This window comes from Sinohyriopsis cumingii, chromosome 1, assembly GCF_028554795.1.
Source record: "Sinohyriopsis cumingii isolate HCF-2022 chromosome 1, ASM2855479v2, whole genome shotgun sequence".
Classification (NCBI taxonomy): domain Eukaryota; kingdom Metazoa; phylum Mollusca; class Bivalvia; order Unionida; family Unionidae; genus Sinohyriopsis; species Sinohyriopsis cumingii.
Window position 1 is genome coordinate 29,757,862 of NC_142961.1, and position 22,603 is coordinate 29,780,464.

Below are 22,603 nucleotides of genomic sequence, written 5' to 3' on the forward strand. Positions count from 1 at the left end.
TCCCAAAATAAATCCATGAATTACAAAACATAGGCTTCATGTGGATGCTGTTCTGAAGTATCCGTGGACACAAAAGATCCAAGCCATGGGTATCCAAATCCATATGGAAGCCAATTCCTAGGCTCTGCTACTGTGGTCACCAAGTATTGTGTTATGCTATACACTCAACATGGCTGAAGCAGGCTCCACACTGATTGGTCAAATGCCTTGTCAATCACTAGCTTGCCACTTCTATACAATCACCTTGCATTGTCTTATGGGCATGTAAATACCTGTATGAAGCCAGTAATAATTATGATCCAGTGAGAAATAAATGGTGTATCAGTTCCTCTCACTCCAGAGCTCTGAATTCGCTGATCATTACTGCACAACATCAAAAAGCTATATTCTATGTATTATCTATCAAATTATTGATGAAGTACTTTGTCCCGGACTGTATCCATATAAAAAAAACTTCTGTTCAAAGTTTTATCCACAGAACTGCAGTTTGGGGAATATTTTTCAGAATAACTCTGAATGTGGCAGCTGTTAGTACCATTTTTGTAAGTCTTTGGTATGACTCAGCCGGGGATCGAACCCACGACCTCCCGCATCCGCATGAAATTGACTATTGGCGATATACTCCTTAACTATTTTTTTTCTAAAACTGCAAATGTATTCATAAAACAAATGCTACACAACAGTACCTCAAAATGAACTCTTGTGTTCCAGTTAAATTAAATGGTGAGCATAAAAGTCTTTTCTGACAAACTGCAAACACCTGTATGAACACATTTTTTTAATGAAATAATTAACATTACCTCATCAATGTTGCGTAACCATTTGGAGATATTTTCAAATGTTTTTCCATTGGTTATATCATAGACTAGCATGATGCCCATGGCCCCTCTGTAGTAAGATGTGGTAATAGTATGAAACCTCTCCTGACCAGCAGTATCCCTGAAATGATAAAGTCAACTGTGATCCTAAAATGCACTTTCCATAGGCTACTGCTTGATGTAGTGAGAAATGTTTGGTGTTACATGAAAGAAATTTTACAGGCAGAATTAACCTGCTATTGACTTATTCTCTTATTTTATTTTTATTTGTATTGAACTGCCATACGATGTAGTCTCATGTACAGTCCCATGTGCATCCCTGTCCTCGATATAGCTTTTTATACATGACAACAGTGAACATTATGTGTTATGTATATTTAATTCACATTGTGATTTGGCTTTTCTCCATGATAATATATTATATATATCTATAATATGTGACTGACCTTGGTCAGTAATTTAGTTTAGGATCTACACCTGACAAAATCTTTGACATGCTGTAAACAACATATTACATAGCTAATGATTCTCAGTGATTCTAGAATATGTTTCAAGAGCATTACTACTGGAGGTAAACATAGTTGTTCCTAAACTTAGGACATAAGAATTTCACTTGAAAATTCCTGATTTTGTGGACAACTTAGAGTGTTCTAGAAGCAAGTTGTTTACAGATTTGATGGGCAGTTGACCTTCCAGGCTGTTATTGTGATTTAGCCCTTTATATTATTGTTGTCTACTTCAAAATTACTAATTCATACTTTAACAGCTGTCTAGTTGAATATGTCTATTTGTGTTTCATTTAATATATGAGAGAATTTATATATTTAAATTATTCACTGGAATTACAAAGTGGACTAATCACTATTTTGGGTTTATTGTGAATTCTTTCAAAGACATTTTGGATTATATCATTGTGATACATCAAGACTGTTGGCACATTAACATATTCGAGGTTATTGGTCCAACAGAACATTCAAAATTGGAATTCATTTGGATCAACATTGGAATATTTTTTAAACTTCTACATCTGGACTTGTGACAGAACATTAAGGAATATTTGGGATTAAAATCACAATTCTGCAAGTTCTTTTTAAGTTTGATTTTGTATTATAGTTAAATAAATTATATGTTGAATTTTTGTTCATTTTGCCCTTTTTCTGTTACTTAGTTTAAGGCCAAAAAGTCATAACGATTATGATCTGTGCATTATACTTGCATTTCAGGGGATCTATAAAATCTGCTAGTTGGGAACATGAACATTAAATAACAGAACTCTGCAACAATACTAAGCAGAAGTACTGGACCCTGACACAGGAACTCTCAGTAAGAGAGTTGAGCACCAAGAATTCTATGCATGTCTTGATCAATGGAAACAGCATAATTTATCTTTGATGGGTAGAATAACAGGAATAAAATTTTATGATACCTAAATTGATATTACCACTGACGGTTCTACCAAAACCCACAGCTTTGAAGATGAAAAAATAAAATATTTTTCTTTTCATATGAGCCGCGAATATGGACTTCTAGAAAAATCACCAAAAACAGCTGTGGTGAGAGTGGCTTAAAATTGCTGGATACAGATAAATTTATTCACTCACTAAATGTGTGCTGGGTCTACAGAATTTTAAATAAAGAGATTGTTTGTTGTTGTTGTTGTAGGGTTTAACACCATTTTTCAGCACATGATAGGCTATACATGGTAGCCAGTATTAATGGTGGAGGAAGAACCCAGGAAATCCCCGGAAAGAACCACTGACCCTGGAGAAGCTACTGGCAAACTTTCTCACATACCCACATAAGCCAAACCCGAGACTTGAACCCATGCAGACACAGGTGAGATGGCAATGATCCGTAACGGTGAGTGCTTGATAGGTATCATAAAATTGCTGCAACTTTTTCCTGTGCTGTTTATACCAACCTAAATATAAAAAAGCACAGTTACTTGTACAATTCCCTCTCCCTTTAGTTCTCTCACCCCCTTTTTCTTGCATATACACAGTGAAACACCATTCTTAACATAATGGTCAGGTCCACAAATTACCATCATGCTAAGCAATGTATTATACAATATCCAACCAAGTCAGTTAACTGAAAAAGATTGCATGTGCCTCCCCTTGACTAAACAAGATGGGTGAAGTGGAGTTTGGACTGGGGGTGGGGGTACAAAACTATGGACTTCAGTGGCTACACAAGATGGGTGAAGTGGGGTTGGGACTGTGGTGTTCAAAACTATGGACTTTAGTGAAGCAATTACCAACTTCATTCAACTTTTATGAGAAATACATAAACAGTTAATGTTTATATTTGGATGAGAACCATTCACTGGTACATAATTATACATGTATAAAAAGAACTGACAATGAAAGTGTAAACAGAGTACATGTACTCACCAGCTGATTTTATTGTATTCATAATACAGTTAGTAATTCCATTGAAAATATGCAAAAAGAACAATAATTTCCCAATTTTCCTTCCAAATTTCATTCAAATCCAAATACTTCATTTCTTGCTAAAGCACTCACACTAACTTCTGAAAATTCATGTTAAGAAAAAATGAGTATTTACTGGACATGTTCAATAGGTTGGACTTTTGACTGAAAACAAATGCATATATCAAACATTATGAGATTCTAATAAGAAACCTGTATTTGGGCTTGATAAATACTTTAACTGAAATTCTAGAAAGAGTTCGAAGGTACTGAAAATGTACTTGAAAATTTCAGCAGATTTGTATAAGTGCTTGGACAAAGTTTGAGAATAAACCATTCGATTTCATGGCTAAAGAGTGATCTTCATAAAAATAGTTCAATCATCTGCTAAAAGACAAAGAAAACCTATATTCATTTAAGCTTTGTTTATAACTATGACTTTGCACCAGTGTGGAGAAAAAACAGAAGTATGTGTGTGTGTGTGTGATTTAGATTTTTAACGTAGCTTTAATGATTTTCCAGTCATATCGCTATGATGTCTGCAGTGTGGCAGTTTAAAGTGATGTCTATCACTGGGGCATTATGCCGCAGACATGTAGCATGATGTCCCACCCAGTTACATTATCCTGACACCAGACCGACCAGTCCTAACACCAACCTATTAATGCTGAGTGACTAGCAAGGCAGCTGTAAGTACCATTTTTAGATTTGGTATCACTCGGCCAGGGTTTGAAACCACAACCTCTCGCATCCAGGGCAGATGCTCTAACCATTAGGCTACCAGAGTGGTCCAGGAAGAAGTAAGTTTCATTAAAATTAGCAAATTCTTCACCCCTGCAACATAAATAGTTCTCTTACAATCTTCACAAAATATAACTATACATGTAACTTAAACATAATATGGGAATGATGTTTAACCACTGCATTTCTGACACTGAAATAAAAAGGATTTGGATGGAGGGGGAGACTGTGGCAATAACTAAAACCACTCCTGAAAAATCAGAAGTCTGATGATAAATTGGTTTCAATGGGTGTGTACGATGGTTAACTGAGCTGGCATTGGTCATCTATTGTCTTCCCTTAAATATGTAGGTAAATTAATTTCTTTATAAATTGGGATGAGAACCTTACATAGGCTATTATATTGCATCGTTAATGCTTGGATGCACATGCCAGATGAGGAAGCAAAGGTCTGATGGTTATTGTTTACCCTGGATTGAGCAACAATTGCACAAAGGTTGTATTGATGATTAACACAAGGAAGACAATGTTACTGTTAATGGTTGTATTGATGATTAACACAAGGAAGACAATGTTACTGTTAATGGTTGTATTGATGATTAACACAAGGAAGACAATGTTACTGTTAATGGTTGTATTGATGATTAACACAAGGAAGACAATGTTACTGTTAATGGTTGTATTGATGATTAACACAAGCAAGACAATGTTACTGTTAATGGTTCAACAATAATTACATTAACAATTACCACCTTTCAGAAATAACCAAAAAGAAATATTTTTCTTCACAAATATAACATATTTTGGCAAGTTATTAAATCAAACTCATTTAGGCACTGAAACTTTGTTGAACTTAAGCCATTCGTAAAATTTTGGAAGTCATGCTACAACCATGCTATAAACCCAAATTCATGCTATAATGAAGTGCTGAAGGGATTTCAATGTACAATGAAAATAAGATGAATTGCTAGTTTAATGCTAAAAATTTAAACCCACCAGTACCCCTGTGCTGAATTTATATAACAGCGTGAATTTATATAGCTTTTATAGTGCAAAATTAATAGCAATAATTATAAAAGCACAAAGGTTTTCACTTTAAAAAAAGACTGAAAAGTGTTTTACTGTTGCCTTCTCTTTGGGTACTGTCATCCTTACATACCTACCGTATTTACCATATATGTTGGGACACTGTATTTGTTAGGACATCACACATTTATTTTAAAAGTAATTTTTTGTGCACTGTATGTTCTGGGAGACATTGGTTTTTTTTGAGCCGTAAGTTGTGGGACACCTTTTAAATCAATTGAAAACTACATGTCAGAAAATGCACTTAAGGTAAATTTTATTAAAGAAACTTTTTTAAAAAAAGAACGCTGTGAGTGTTGTTTGTTTACACCTTTTCTTCCTAGATGCAAATTTGCTAAGAACAGGAGCTCAGGTAAGAATGAATCGTCTGTGTATATGAGAACGAGTTCAAAATTTTCTGTTCTAAGTTTTTTTAAATTAAATGTCAATGTTTATTTGCAGTTCATACTTGTTACACAACTTATTATGCAAAAATAACTATTGATGAACACAGTATAAACAATTCACTGTAATTACGTAAAAATATATTCAGAAAGACAGAGACAGAGAAAGATACCGGTAGATAGTGATGGTACATAGTGATTGATAAATATACTAATTCCGAAACCGAACATCTTTATTTCCGCAGCAGTGAGATCTGACATAATCCAAGTACTGCTGAACAGACCTGAATGCCATTAACATATTTAATTTAAATCCTTCAATCTGTCCACATTATTAATTGCCCACTCAACCTCCTCAGGGTCAAATCCATCAAATTCGTCCTCTTCACTGTCACTGCCATCACACTCAGTATCTCTTATGATATTGTCCTAACATCCATTAAAGTTATTGTTAATACCACAAACTTTAATTGATTTTTGGATCAGATCTGGTTTGTCCTGAAGCGATTCGAACATCTTTTATTTACACAGCAGTGATATCTGACAAAATCCAAGTACCACTCAACAAACTTGAATGCCGCTAATATATTTAAAAAAAACATATTGCCCAGTACCTATTGGCTTTAAACTCAATTTCTGGACGTTCACTTGACAAATTCCTTGACATAAGCACATATAGTGTCCACACTAACAGGGATCTGCAGATTGCACTGGACAATAACCCACTTTGCAATTTTTCTATCCCACTCCTTGCTAAAAGTCTCCATTCATTCAGCTGCTGAGAAAAATCTATTTTTAATCAGTCTGCAATGGTTGATTTGGGGATTTTGAAATGTCTAGATGTTACTCGAATTCCTTGCAATTTTTAGACATTTACAACTTCCTTTTTTTTCTTTAATGTAAAACTCTTGCAATGCCCTCAAATGACATCATCAATTTCATAGGCATCATCTCACTCCTGACTGGGGTCTCCAATTTTGTATCTTTTTGCACCTGGTTCACTTTCTTTTACACCACACTTCTCCTCTCTAGCAAGCTTTTTTGGTCGACCTAAGGGCCTCTTAGGTGAAGCTTTAGGCAACGCATTTTCTTTCCATGCACGAGGCAAGGCCTCTTCACTACTTGAGTATTGCACTACAAACTTATCCATAATAATGGAGATCTATAATGTGGTTTATTTTGTTTTATTTTTACTCCCCTTTATATATGCTATGTACATGATAACAATGACTGTGAGGAATCACTTTTTGTGTAAATGTGTGAGAAGTTACTGTTTCAAAGTGTTTCATTGTTTCTATTTATTTTCAAAATCCCAGTGAAAACTGGTCGAAAGAAATCCAAGTTGGCTTCCCCATGTCGGCCGACTTTGTATACATATGTATAGTTAAAAACAAATCCCCATGCTAAAAGGAATCCAAAGTCTGCTTCCAGGGTCGGCTTGCTTTGTAATAAATTAAACTTTGTATTTGATATCCTACTGGTAAGTTCAAACAATGAGCTTATGGCAGTTACAAGGTTTGTTTATTCAACACCTGGGCTTTCATTTATATGCCATTGGTAGTCATAATTGACACAAACAGGTTTCAAGTTCTTCAGTGTAAATAGTATACACAGCATTAACTTGCTTTAATAATACTTTTTGTAACCCATGGAATCAAAAGGATTGTCATTTGTACTCACAGTGAATGTATTTCTAATAATGATTTTAGTTTGCGAGATATTACCATATTGCTGTCCTGGATATAATACTCTCTTGGTTATTTTGTACCTTACACCGTGTCACACATGAATGGCAAGTGCTTTCGAGCAATAGGGTTGATAATTCTCTCTCTCTCTCTCTCTCTCTCTCTCATATGTGATTTTGCAGGATCTAGTTTTCATTCTCATGACATTCAAACCTTTGAGGACAACCAAACATGATTTGTTTCTCAATATTCACATCAACGACCAATGTATTGTTTTGTCTGATGAAAAGCGATAACACTATGGATGCATGCGCTACTTATACAGAGTTTGTGGATATATTTTTCCTTTAGTAAAATGCTAATGTCGACCAAAAAAGTGAATAAATGATAACAGTACAAGGTTAGTTTCTTTCCTTTTATTTTGAAATAAGCATTTTATTTATCTATTTTACTGTAACATGCAACATGGCCGGTTGCAGTGGGGATGGGGTGGGTGCAAATTGAATATAATTTATTTCATTTCCTAAGTCTTGGGACACATGATGTATGTTATAAAAAAATCACCATTTGTTCTGGGACACAAAAAAAAATTGCGCCCCCACATATGCAGTAAATACGGTCCCCACCATGGCTTTAAAGGGCTCTATCAAACTTTTCATCACATGTCATTCCTTCATTGGGGCACTTGTATCACCTATCATATGGTACTATATAAACTCTATCTGTACATATTTACTTGTATCACCCATCATGTGGTACTATATAAACTCTATCTGTACATATTTGCTTGTATCACCCAGCATGTGGTACTATATAAACTATATCTGTACACATTTACTGTAAATGTCATTTACTTGCCCCCCAAAAAGTTAACAGTCCACTGCTATGAAAAAATATTTGGGGAAGCAATTTTCTAAAGTTTTATTTTCATAATAACTGTGGTCTTTCCCCATATAATTAATCAGGCTAGTTCATTTTTTATAATGCAGCAGCATGTATGGGGTGAATTTACTTTTGCCTCACCTACAAGTTTCATAATGCAATTATTTCTCAGGTCTAACATAAGTGTCTTAGCAGAAACATACAATGTCAGATTTGGGAATTTAACAGTTGGTAAAAGGTCAGTTCTGTCAGACATGTCCAACATATATGACTGATTCCAAAAGAATGGTTGCCATACAGAGTATAAAGTAAATGGGAAATATGTACAACTGAAACTCAAAATTTATTATGTAAATATGGCTTTCCTACAAAATCAGTAGAAAATATTACAGGAAATACAGCTAATGTACTTACACCTTGTACAGTATTGTTTTTCCTACTTTTGAACAAGTAGCAATCAAATAAAAACAAATGAAACTAGCCTTTTGATAAAATAGTTGTGCTTCTCTCAGTATCGAATTCATTATAACCTTTCTTGGAAATAAATGCACACACCATGGAGAAAGACATGTTCTCTTAAAAAAATAAATAAACTTTTGGAAGAATATTCACAATTATTATGACTCAATGGTCTTAACTCATTAACCCCTGGAGGTTTTAGTCGTTTTTGCCTGAAATGTGAGTAGGAAACATATTTGGGGGCTATTTCTGAATACATCCTAATACACAGACTTCCAAGAGATTTCCAGTTAACTTCATGCCTAGTTGTATTAGAAACAGTTTCCAGTGGCTATTTCGCTCATGCCTGAGTAGAAGGGTAAAAGTTCAAGTTCTTTTTGGTGTTTCATTTTTGCTTAATTAGACCCATTATTTTTGTATCCAGACCACTTTTTATTCCAAATGCCCATCTTATCCTACCTTTTGCGCAGGTTTGTCAGTCTGTATGCAGTTCAGACAGGTCTGTAAGATCTGAGGCCAAAAAGTCTAAAATCATGACATCAGATTACAACCACGGGCAAATTTTTCCCTTCATATTCTGTAGTGCAACTAGAAACTCCAGATTATTTGGTATAATTGTAGAGCTACCTCTGTCTACCTTTCTATAATACCATCCATTTTAGTATATCTTAAATGACCTTGACACTACAGAGCTCAGAAGTAGGCTAATACCTCCTGATGCATAAAGAAGGTGCCAGGAGTTAATAAATTAAACTAAGTAAAATAATTTATTTTTCCAGAATACAAAGTGAAAAATGTAAACTGAACTTACCCTATCGCAAATTAAATCCCTGTACTGTGAATTAAATTCAAATTAACCTAGAATTTCTAATGCAGGTCCTAATGATTAACGTTCTGAATAAGCTTCAGTGGTATTCTAGAATAAGTTCAAGGCTGGAAGTACTGACGTGTCTGTGATGGCCTGTATCACAGCAATGTGCCAACAGTCTTTTTTGAATCACAATAATACAATCCAATAATATATCCTTATTTGAATTTCACTATAAAACCAAGTCTCAATTTCCAAGAACGTTTTTTTATAGCAATTTGCATTTCCAGAAAAGAATAACTTCAATTAAATAATCTGAATAAATAAATTCCAGCCCAAATGAAAAACTGGAAACAACAATAACTCAACTGATTCTGCTCAGATCTGACAGCAAGAATGAATAATTTCTAGACAAAAAAAATTATATAGTCCTCTAGTTGACCTTTGCTCACAATTAGCATTTTCTAAAAAATAATATTACTTAACAGAAAATTTGATTCTGGAAGGTTCCAAATATTTTACAAGATAAAATCTTAGTTATGATTAGAAGGTCTGTTACTACAATTAGAATATAAAATGTGGTAAACAACACCTGGCATTTCATGGGGAATTTCCAATGTTCAGGACTCAAATTGAGTTAAAAACGTTTACAAAGCCAAAATCAGTGATTCAGGTCAGGTAGCAAATGAACTTGATTTTGGACAAGGTCAAGTCCAGAATACAATTATCCATAGCATGCAATAAATTAAAAAAAAAATAAACAATGCAAATTAAATATACATAACATGGTTATTTAGTTCATTCTGTAATTAATGAATCTATAACTCAGACAGGATACAGATTATTCTGCTTTCAATGCAAAAGGCTTAAAAAAAGAAATGTAATGAAAACAAAACAATGAAAATACACACCATATCTGGAGCTTAATCTTCTTCCCTCCAAGCTCAACCGTCTTTATCTTGAAATCAATACCTAAAGAAACAAACAATACTACAGTGAGGAATTAACATTTAACCACGCCTGAGCCGTCCCTGTATTATGTTCTTAAAAATCTGCTCAGAAGCTATAATACTGTTCACCCACTAAAGTCAGATTTTTGCGAGATGAAATTCACAGGTTTTAAGTAATGTCCGAGTGGCAGCCAGTATTAGCAGCATTGTTCATGTTTTAGTAATTACCTTGAATAGCCACTACTGTCAAAACCTCACATGAAAACATGCAGTCCCCTCATCCAATTCATATGTACCATCACATGCACAGTTAACCTAATATAGGTAACCTATCACAAATAATGCATACAGTCATTAATATGGAAAATTTACAACTGAGTAAATATTATTTATTACTACTTACAACTGCTCTGGTCAGAAAAAGAAAATTCTAAGCAAAAAGTTTAAACTGAACTGTCTGAATTTTTTTTTATCATCAGTGACAATGAATAGGATAAAATATATTTTTTGCCAACCTTTAACAGACAAGGTTTGATGCAACTGATTGCCTCACTTTTCATGGCAATTACTGTAACATGGCATTTATATTACAGGCTTTGTTCAGTTTTATGGAATTTCTTATAATGTCTCAGTTTTATGGAGTTTCTTATAATGTCTCAGTTTTATGGAGTTTCTTATAATGTCCTTCTACTGTCTAGGTATTGTACTGATTAAATCATATACACAAATAATATTAATGTCAATATTATATTTATTCATGAAATCCATCATATCTAAAACTCGCAATTAAAATGTCATTTATGATTTACAAGAAATGCTTGTTTTTAAAATTCTTGGAAAAATGTGTTTTTACCATCTTTATTAATTTAATTAATTAACCAGGAGAGGCTGAAAATCCCATCAACCAAAAGTCCAAAAACCATATTTTTGCTTTTGGACCAGCTATTTTTACCATTCCCCCCCCCCCACCTCCGGTCTGGATGACAAATGAATCATAACAGGAAAGATGAACCATGTTCATAAAGATGGAGACTGAAATGAGTCATGAAACTGATCTATCAGGAAAATATATTTACCATTATAACAAAGTAGTGCACAGAATAATATGCATTGTACTACACAGTTGGTGTGATCTCTGAAATACTGGGACTCAGTACTACAGGAGTGGACCAAGCATAATTTCATCCAATTGACTTTCCACCCTAAACCATAATGGTTGTGAAAGCAGGACTCTAAATCAAGCTAGCACTTTGCAACTTACAATTCTGATATTGTCAACTAAAAATAGAATAAAAAAATTTGATGTTTCTTGCCAGTGACATTTTGTAAATTTTATTTTAAAAATATAAATCATGCCAGTGGTCACTGAAAATACTGTGATATTTTCTGACTGAAAATATAATAACTGACAAAATTCTACCAGTAATGAAGAAAAGTAACTTTTGATCCCCATTTTGGGGATGGGGTTAAGCCTTCTAATTTTCCCCTGGATAAAGCTACACATTTCCAAAAGAAACACATCCCTTTTATAAGAAAACATGATCCATACTTATCTAGAAACTTCATCTTGTGTCCTCCAGACTTTCTGACAGAAGCAGTTTCTATTTCAAATGATTAAGTAGATCCAAATTATTTTTAATTCATTACAATTTCAAAGTGCTATAGAAAGAAGGAATATTAAACACATTTAGACTGGCACTAACTATTTTGTTGATCAAAAAGTTTATATAATTTTATCTCCTTTTCCACTCTGTACAAGTTCAAAGAAAATAGTACATGTAATTGTTGAAAAATATGTTGTGAAAGGTATAAAACAGTAAGACTGTTCACAAATTAAAAAGGATAGGTGTGCATAACTTTTCAAATAATGATGAATGTCAAAATGACCAACTATCAGGAAGTTTTATGATCGTGTTTTCTGAATATAATAGGACTTTCCCACTGCTAACTCCCTGACCCTACTTTTCACAGAAGGCTTGAAAATGTTGTAATGGCTTTTGAAGGAGCCATGTTTCTGTTTCAGTGAATCCCACTCAGTAAATGAGCAAAATGAATGAACAAATGAAAGAATAAATGTTTCATATGAAAGAAATAAAGTTTTCTTCTAATAAATCAGCTTAATAACAAAAAAAAGTGTACAACTATGTAAGGAGTTTAAGAGAAAATTGTTTTTAACTTGAAACTATATGGTCAAAATGATAGATTTACTTTATCAATTTAAACAAGAGATCCTAAAAGGGACTGATGCTCTACTGGCTGAAAACAAAAATTTCCATAAAAATCAAGACCACACCATTTGTTCTTTTCAACTGCTCAATGCTGAAACCATCTGTGATATTCTTCAGTGATAAGATGATTTTCAAATTAGTTGCTGTGATGCATATACTGGATGACAGTTCAGCATCATTGTCATTTTGGACAAAACAGACATCATCAGAAGTCTTTTCGTGAAACCCCCATTTCATAATGACCAGCTATATTGGACATCATCTAGGCTCCATTTTCATTCATAGGACTATGAAGTCTTTTAGTGAATACCCCATGCTGACACAACCATACTTTCTGGTGGAGGAGCAATAACACACGTTTTAAGATGGCCACTGTGGAGGCCATATTTTACATCAGAGCAGCACCATTTCAATATAGGACAAACTAGACCATGGGATGAATATCTGTCAAGTTTTTGGGAAATCTTTCAAGCAGTTTAGGAGAGGGATAACAAACTAAAATACCAAAAGACCATCAAATCAGCTCTTCTGATCTATGACCTATGCTAAAAATTAAGTATAATTAAATTTCAGTTGTTTACTTTAAATGAACCAAGGTAAACGATTATCCTCTCAAGTCATTCATAAAAAGAAAAAACAATAACTGACTGTTAATATAATTAACTATATGTCTTCTCATAAAGAAAAGAAAATCACACGATTAAGATAATGAACTGTATGTCATCAAGGAAAGATGCCATGAATACTGCTTTCATCATCATTTCAGTAAAACATGCCAAGAAAATTTTAACATACTACATTCTAAGTCATTATAATCAATAAAAACAATTTATCAGTTAAGTGACATGCATTAGAAAAATAATATTCACAGAGAGTACAATGATTTCTATAATTATCCTTTAAAATAAAACAAAATAATAAAAGAATACCATCAAAGGGGCTGACTTACTACAGGAATTCAAGATAAGTCCATTTCTTCCTTTAACTGCGAAGTGCTGATACCATCTCTAATATTCTTCAAGAATAATATTTTTAAATTAACTTCTTTATTAATCATCTAGTCAGGGAGATTATAAAAATGGTGTTTGCTGTATAATAAGTCTACTGGTAAAAAACCCATAATTATATAGCCATCGATTTAGGTGGAGTGGAGATAATATTTTCAAGATTGCCACCATGAAGGCCAAATTGAGGGTTAGTCATTTTCATTTAGGACCTACCAGACACCATAAGAACTCTTCTAATGAAAATTTCATGTCAAAATGACTTTCCATTACCAAAACCAAGATTTTCAAGATGGCCACATATTGCATGTCAGATCAGAACCATTTTAAGTTAGGATCAACAATACATTATACGGTCTTTTAGTGAACACCCCATGCCGATATGAGCTTTCATGCCGAATTTGTGATGACAAAAATTGTCAAGCTGGCCTTTGGTACACAGCAGATCAGCATAATTTTCATTTAAGATCAACTGGACATCATAAGGAGTCTTCTAGTGAAATGTCCCATATCAGTATGACTTTTTGTTCAGGTGGAGTAATGATAAGATTTTCAGGATGGCTGCTATGGTGGACATATTAGATGCAAGGTCAGCACCATTTTCACTTAGAACCAAACAGACATTATAAGAACTCAAGCTCATATGACCATCCATTCCATTGGCATTAACAAGATATTTGATATAGCCTCCATATTGAATGTCCAACAGCACCATTTCATTTAGGACCAACCATATCATACAATGAATGTGTGTATGAAGTTTCATTGCAATTCTCGACCGCTCCGGTGGCCTAGTGGTTAGAGCGTCCGCCTCGGATGCGGGAGGTCGTGGGTTCGATCCCTGGCCGAGTCATACCAGAGACTTAAAAAATGGTACTAACAGCTGCCTCGCTTGGCGTTCAGCATTAAGAGGTTAGTGTTAGGACTGGTTGGCCTGGTGTCAGGATAATGTGACTGGGTGGGACATCATGCTACATGTCTGCGGCATGATGCCCCAGTGCTAGACATCACTATAAACTGCCACATTGCAGACATCGTAGCGATATGACTGAAAAATTGTTAAAGCTACGTTAAAAATAAAAATCACATCAATCACATCACATCACTGCAATTCTCAATGCATATTAGGAGGTGGGTATAACAAACTTGTGCTAACAAACAGATGGACAGACTGATGGATAACAGACCATCCCATAAGATGTTCTGGTCCATGACCACTAGAGCTAAAAACTAAAATGATTTTTCTCAAACTACTGCATGATTTTCAAAACATTTTTGACATCCTCCACAAACATGTAGTGTTCTTCAAAAGAAAAAGATGGATTTTAAGGCAAAACCCTTACAAACTTTTCTCAATGATAAATTATCAGGTGTGGCTGGCCAGAACAGATATGGTCTACTTGAGTTTAGAAGCTAGTATTATGTGCTAAAGTTCTTTTATAAAAAATTAGAAACTCCAATTCCAGGTGCATATTTACCCATGATAAAAATTCAAATAATCTTCAGAAATATTTTCATCACGCATGTATACATTTTTTTGTGAGCTTTATTTAGGCTAGTACCCAAAACAAGTGAAAAAGCAGCTATAGCTATGGAAACTAAAACAAAAGAAAACACTGCAACAGGAGAAAGGAGTAAAGAAGACCAGGAAACTGACACTATGGTGGAAAGTCCAAACTTGCAAGGAAGCCTCCATCCCACTTGTAGATCTGACATCCAAAACTACTATCCACAATGGGTGCTAGAATGTGAGGAATTTTTAGTAGACAAGGAATCTAGAACAGGTTCTCCAGGAAATGCATCAGTACAAGTTAAGTCTTCTATGCATTACATAAACCAGATTGATAGAAGCAGGAAAAACAACACTGGCCACAGCAGAAGGCAGTGCCATGGTCATAAAGAAACAACAACACACCTCTACAATGAAAACCCACCTATGAATGAATGATGTATGCCAGATTCAACTGAAAATTCACCAAGATATCAATCATCACATGCTATGCCCCTACAGAAGATGCTTTGTAGAGAAAGTCCTTTTGTATGATAGCTTGCACTCAGCCGTTGAAGCAACACCATGGCAATGACTTTCTACTCACTGTTGGCAATTTTAATGTGCAGTCTCAGACAACTCAGAAAACAAAAAACAGTTCACAGGTAGACATAGAATAAGGTCAATAAATTATATGTGGTGAACGACTTTGTGATCTCTTTGAAGACAGCCAACTTGTTAAAGGAAGGACTTCTCCAGTATAAGCAAAGTCACAAGATCATATACAAGTCTGCAAATGGCAAGAGAGAAAGCCAGACAGACCATGTGCTGATCAACAGAAAGTGAAAACAATCCCTGCAAGATGTACAAGTCAAGGCATTCTGATAGGCAGTGATCACAGTCTGCTGATAGCCAAGATGACCCTTTGTTACTTCTCAATGGTCTTAACTTAAGAAACAGAACTGAGAAAAATCAACAAGTTTTGTAAAATTCAGCAAATATTTCAATTTCTCTATAATACAAAGTGAAAATTATAAAAAGAACTTACAGTATTGTGAACTAAATCACAAACAGTACTAAAAGTTCTATCACAAGTCCAAATGTATGAAGTTCCAATTGAATCCCAGTCGTATTCCAAATAAATTCCAATATTGAATGTGTTCAAGTGCATAGTCTCGAATGTGCTAATGTGCCAATGGCCTGAAGTGTATTGATATGCTAACAGTCTTTTGATGCATAGCAATAACATAATCCAAAATGTTCTTGTCTGAATTTGCTACAATTCCAAATTAATATTTCTAAGATTACTGAGTACTTTGTTAATTCCAGTGAATATTTTCAATAAATAGATCCAACCAAAGTAAAAACAAGACAGCAATAAGACTGACTCTGCTTCAGATGTTAAGTCAAGAATGAATAATCTGTCAAGTAAACAACATCATATAAAAAGCTAAAACACAATAACTAAGACAGGATATAGGTCAGTCTCCTTAATAAAACATTCTAAGTTCTCAACAGGTTTAGCAATTTCAAAGTAAAAAACTTAATGTCCTATACTCTGATTCAAGAAAAAATGCTTACCTTTAATAATGATCTAAATATTTAATCTATTCTCTGAGAAATATTAGCTATGTATTATGCTGTTTACAAAATAAATGTCACTGGTCAGGTACACCAATAGCTTGATTTTGGACAAGGCTAAGTACAAAAATACTGACGTACATAACATAAAATCTTTAAGAAAGCCACCAAACAATACAAATTAAATATACATAACACCTTAAACTGAGAAAGACCAAATTGGGTGAAAATAAAAAATAAAATAACATTTCACCAATGCCAAACTTTAATATCAAAATGCCTGGCAATAGTTCAACTTTACACTAAAACAAACAAGTTCAGCATACACACCTCACTTCATCCCTCAAAAACCTGGACTATGCTGATGACATTGGACTGTTTTCAAGTCAGCATTTAGATATGCAACAAAATGAAGATAAACTCAGTGAGATGGCCATAAAGACAGGACAGATAATGAACAGCAAGAAAACCAAATCAGTGAGTAAAAACAATAAAACAAATGATCTTATCACTGTGAATCATGTGCCAATGAAGGTAGAGAAGTTCTGATACACTGGAAGCAAAGTGTCCACTGACAGAAACCGGGAGAGAATCAGCACCCAAAATTAGCCAAGCAAATCAAACCTTCACTATGCTGAAACACATACAGCACTTCACACCACTTGGATTACAGACTAAGCTGAGGATTTACCAAAGCAATATCATCAGAGTTCTACAGCACAGCTTTGAATGCTGGAAGCTAACATCAAGTATAGTTCAAAAGCTTTACATCTTCCAAAACAAGGGTCTGATGATGATTTACCATGTTCTCGGCAAACAGGATAAAAAATTAAGACCTGCATCAAAGGAGAGAATCATCTTCTTTTGTCCTCATTGTGAAGAAAAGATGATGGTGACAGATGAGGCATGTATGTTGAATTTCACTGGATGCACCACCCATTACAGACTTTGCTAGACCCGGAGCAGGAGACAAAAAAAGGGGTTAGCCAAAAGAATCTTGGAGAAGGACTATAGAGAATGAAATGAAGGAATGCTGCCTGACATGCTGAGCAGCAGGATGTCAGCACTGGCTAAATCTCAACAAATCCTTATGTGCCACCTAAGGCAAAAATAGGGAAAAACACATCAGGAGTACTTTAAAAGTACTTTCTAGTTTCAGTACATGACAGTCATACTGTACAACACTGTCTACCGTATTTACCTTATATGTTGGGACATATCTGTTGGGATGCCATAAATTAATTTTTTAAGTAATTTTTTGTGCACTACATGTTCTGAGACAAATTGCTCCTTTCAAGTCGTGTAATGTGGGACATCTTTTAAATTATTCAAAAATTACATGTTGGAAAATGCACTCCAACTTCAATTTTATTTTTTATAAAAAGAAAAACTTGTGTACTTGAGATAAAATTCTTAAATCCACTGCAGCATCATCTCATCATCCCAACCCTTCTCCTGCACGTGTATGATCCATCCTTTTGGTGCATGAATATTTGCCATGAAAAATTATCATTGGAGGAAACGAATCTCCTAAGCAGAAAATGCAAGGACTCAAGGCAGTTTTTTGGGGTTGCTTTTCCTTAATCTGCACCAGTCATGCTAATTCTCTCACTTTTAAACTCCCATCTTATAGACAGTCTTTGAATGAGTACACTGAAAGTTCATCTATGTTAATGTTGATATTGTTGGCGATATCATCTTCTCTTCTGGCCTTCATGAATTCATCAAATTTTATTTTCTCCAATTTTTCTGGGCAATGTTGGGTAACTGAAACACCCTGTCTCACTTAATCGTACTATGTTAAGACATCTACCCTAATATTTATGTTGTCTGGGTCAATCAAAAGAACATTATCATGGTAGACATATTACAATGAATGACTAGGTTTCACCGTCTTATATCTCAAGTTTGTGCTATGCAGTGTTCACAAAATGTAAATTCTGAAAACCTAAATTTGTTCCAAACTTGGGAGTAAAATACCCAATTAATTAAAATTCAACCTACCAGTAGTGGTTACTAGAAACACAGAAACATGCTCAAAAAGCCAAAATACACAGCGAATCACACAATTTTTATATGTGTTTCATTTAGGCATATATACACTGCTCTCAGGCATTTCTGCGCACCTAAGGTTTTTGTTTCCAATTCTGAAGCAAAACGCATACCGAATTCGAGCAATTGACAAAAATAAAATACAGCAATGCTTACCATTTGAAATGATGCAATTGTCACCAGAACATTCTGTTCAAAATAATATTAATTCTGGACACAGGGGATACCACCCCGATGTTTTCCTGACTCGCGATATGTCGGCCTATTCTGCGCATAGCTTTGAAAAGATGTAATGTTTGTCCATCGGGCATTAGAAATTAAATATATTACTTTGGACTGTTTCTGTCAGCAGTTCAGTCGAATAATTAGGTCAGGTTTTTATAGCTAGTTTTACCAAATTCAACATAAAAATGCCTATTAATGGCAATATATATCAAGCAAACTAAACCGATCTTGTAAAAAAATTAGTATAGTTCAACATTTTATGAAAAATAAGCTATAACGTGGAAGAGAAACAACAATGAATATGATGTGATGTATTTACAACGTCTTGTTGATGGGGAAAAATTATTACAGAATTTAGAAACAGACTATACGCCAGGGAATTTGTTGAGAATTTGTGTTCTAGCAGCAAGTAGACATGTTGGGTAGCAGACGATTTTTTACATGTGGGACAACTTCTTGCAAAACTGGAAACTTGGATTAAAATACAGTTTTGTTTTAAGGTACACATTTCCATCTTTTATATAATGTATTTATTTGTATGATTCTAAAAGATGCATAGTAAATCGAATTTTCTGGGTTACAGGTTCAAGAAGGTCATCGACTGGGTCTTCACACTGCCATTTAGAAATCAAATTTTAAGTGCATTTCTAGTCTAAATGTGGGATATTTTTGTACATTTTATGAATATCAGTTTTCTTAATTAATGTACGATTGTTCTTTCTGGGTACAAAATGGATTTTTGACCCAAAATAGCACATGATCCTATGTTTACAGAAATAACGTATTGTTGCACTGAATTACAAGACGCACAGAATTGGCCAGCATGGCGGTATTGGAGTACAATTCTACATCATGATTTGTAACTGCTTTAATAATAATAAGCAAAACAAACTTGATTTAAGTGATTTTGATCAAAATTATTTCTTTTTACCATGTAAATATGTCACTTATTCATACTTGATTTTACTCAACTGGAAAGTTATGATAAATCGTGAATCAGTCAGAACATAAAATATAAGGGTGAGAATCCAGAATGTATATTTTCGGTGGAAATATCATATATGTATCCGTTTTAAGGTAGATAATGACGTAACTGACAGAAAACGATGTAAAAGCTGTCCAGTTAAGTACGACCGAGTGACTTCATTACATGAATGGAGCGATAAATAGAAAAATAGAAATAGGATTAAAAAAATCCTATAAAAATCACTAAAATCAAATTTTATTTTGTTATTTATCATTATTCAAACACATACAAATCATAATACATCTTCATGAGTATTATGATATATATAAAAATGTGCATTTTGGTGTGTATTTCGGTTTTGGTGTGTATTTCGGTGTTTCCAGTAACCCTACCAGTTGCACTCAAAGAGAATATAAAGCAATTAACTGTACTGAAAATAGGGTTCACCATAAACCTATTTTCGTTGGGTTTCCTTCTTACCTATAGTCGAAATAAACGTTGTGTTGAAGGCGTCATCTGAAAAACGAAACAGCAAGCAAGTCTTTCCTACGCCTGAATCACCAATTAAGAGCAATTTAAACAAGAGATCGTATGTCTTTTTCGCCATTCTTCACCATTCAAAATGCAAAATGGCGGCTTCTGCAGTAGAATAAGCCTATATAACAGACGGACAGAATTAAAGCAGCTTTTGTGTAGCCACCAAAATCAGCTCAGATAGTAAAGTCTTCATGTGAAAAAGAAACCGTCTGTAATACAAAGTGATTGATATTCGGCTATGCTGTCCTGCTCTTGCATACGATTCCTCCGTAAAACGTCACTTCCTCGATAAGGGTAGTAAATGGTCCATCGATGACTTCATCCAAGGGAAATAATTATAAATATAGTCTTCATTGACTAGTTTGCCTCCCTTGCTTAAAGACTTGTCTGATGAGTCATAAAACAGCGTGACAACGTGTCGTAAATTCCATCAGCATTTTTTATAATCACATGCTACCCTGCATTTAATAGACAAACTTCAAGTATTATTGTACCTATAAATTATTAAATTTGAAAATAGTTTGCTCAACATAACAGTATTAGTAGATGATGATGATGATGATGATGATGATGATGATGATGATGATGATTAATATTATTATTATTATTATTATTAAACAAATTGGGAAAACATTAATGAGCCTAGTTCCGGGATAAAATCTACAGCAAAAAGATAAAAGAGAGATAAAGAGAGAGAGATTATATCTTAAATACAAAGCGATTTCATCATGTATCAGTCATTTTTAGGGATTTCTGTTTGTAGCCTTAGAAAGTTCTTAAAATCTGCCCAAATCTATTGTCAAAATTCAATGAAAAGGCTTAAAAATTAAAACTGTAACATATATATATTACCCACTTAAAATATGCTCTGTTATCCATGCGTGATAAAAATTACAAATAAAGAAAATGGAAACATCCAACAATTTGTTTAATAATAATCATCATCATCATCATCATCATCAGTAGTGAATAGGGGCACCCTAGGGACAATGGGAATTACCATTACAGACACCCCTGGGCAACTCTGGGGACTATGTAAATTTAACATGGAGAAAAATCGTGGGCAACTCTAGGGACAAGGGGAATTAGCATTACATGGGAATAGAGTTTGGGTCTGTCTAGGGACAAGGGAAATTGAACATGGGAAATAGACTTTGGGTCTGTCTAGGGACAAGGGGAATTGAACATGGGGAATAGAGTTTGGGCTTGTCTAGGGACAAGGGGAATTGAACATGGGAATAGAGTTTGGGCTTGTCTAGGGACAAGGGGAATTGAACATGGGGAATAGAGTTTGGGTTTGTCTAGGGACAAGGGGAATTGAACAGGGGAATAGATCGTGGGACTGTCTAGGGACAATGGGAAATTGAACATGGGGAATAGATCGTGGGACTGTCTAGGGACAATGGGAAATTTAACATTACGGAAACCCCTGGGGGATATAGCCTCAAGAGAATTTAACATATGGAAATTGAACATGGTGGGTCTGAATAGCGTCAAGGGGAACTGAACATGGTGGGACTGTCTAGGGACAATGATGGTAGAGGGTCAAACACAACAGAGACAGAGACATACATACACTAGTACGAGCGTGAGATTTATATATAAAGCATTACAAAGACCTGAAATCTTGCTGGGGTGTTCAAAAATTTGCATAATTGTAATGATGCTATCAATAGCTATAATCAAGGAAATGCTCAACGACAAAATGGATGTGACTAAAAGTAACGCTAAAATGACGAAATTGTCCCAGAATTTAAAGGAAAATAAACATATCCCCGAAAATTAAGTTACAATGGTTTAGACTAAAATGGATAAAATTAGTAACTACTTACAATATCAACTTGTGTGACGATCGTGGATAAATACCTATGTATCTATAATCAGCTGAAATTCCTATGAAATCCCACTATCTATTTATAGCTCCAACTTGTGGGTTATTCCTTTGGAAAATCCCACTATCTTTTTATAGCCTCAGCTTGAGTGACGTTCCTGTTTATGAATTCTAGTATATATGTATAGCTACAAAATGTGGAAATCCCCAAGTCCATATTTATAGTCTCAAAATTTCCAGCGTCAGTGACGTCACTGTACTGAACACTAGGCGATAAATGGCAACAGTGTTGCAAGTGGCTGACCTGAATACGCGCTACTGTAGGTAGGTAGGTAGAGTGTATCTGATAGGGATAAAGGGAGTTTTATAGGGACAAACAGAGACCAATACACACACACACACACACACACACACACAACATACGCGCGCAGACACACGCGCACAC

General features: G+C 34.5%; 1 protein-coding gene across 1 annotated transcript in view; it reads right to left on the minus strand.

The window, feature by feature from the left end:
• The window catches only part of LOC149806616 (ras-related protein Rab-10-like), a 38,739-nt gene extending 18,096 nt beyond the window's left edge, over positions 1–20,643 (minus strand). The window contains exons 1-3 of the mRNA XM_089955638.1: positions 20,271–20,643; positions 10,206–10,266; positions 801–939 (exon numbers count right to left, since the gene is read on the minus strand). Of these exons, the coding sequence (XP_089811764.1) occupies positions 801–939; positions 10,206–10,266; positions 20,271–20,397 (327 nt within the window). The 5' untranslated portion in view covers positions 20,398–20,643. The remainder of the gene's footprint in view (positions 1–800; positions 940–10,205; positions 10,267–20,270) is intronic.
• Positions 20,644–22,603: the final 1,960 nt, after the last annotated feature.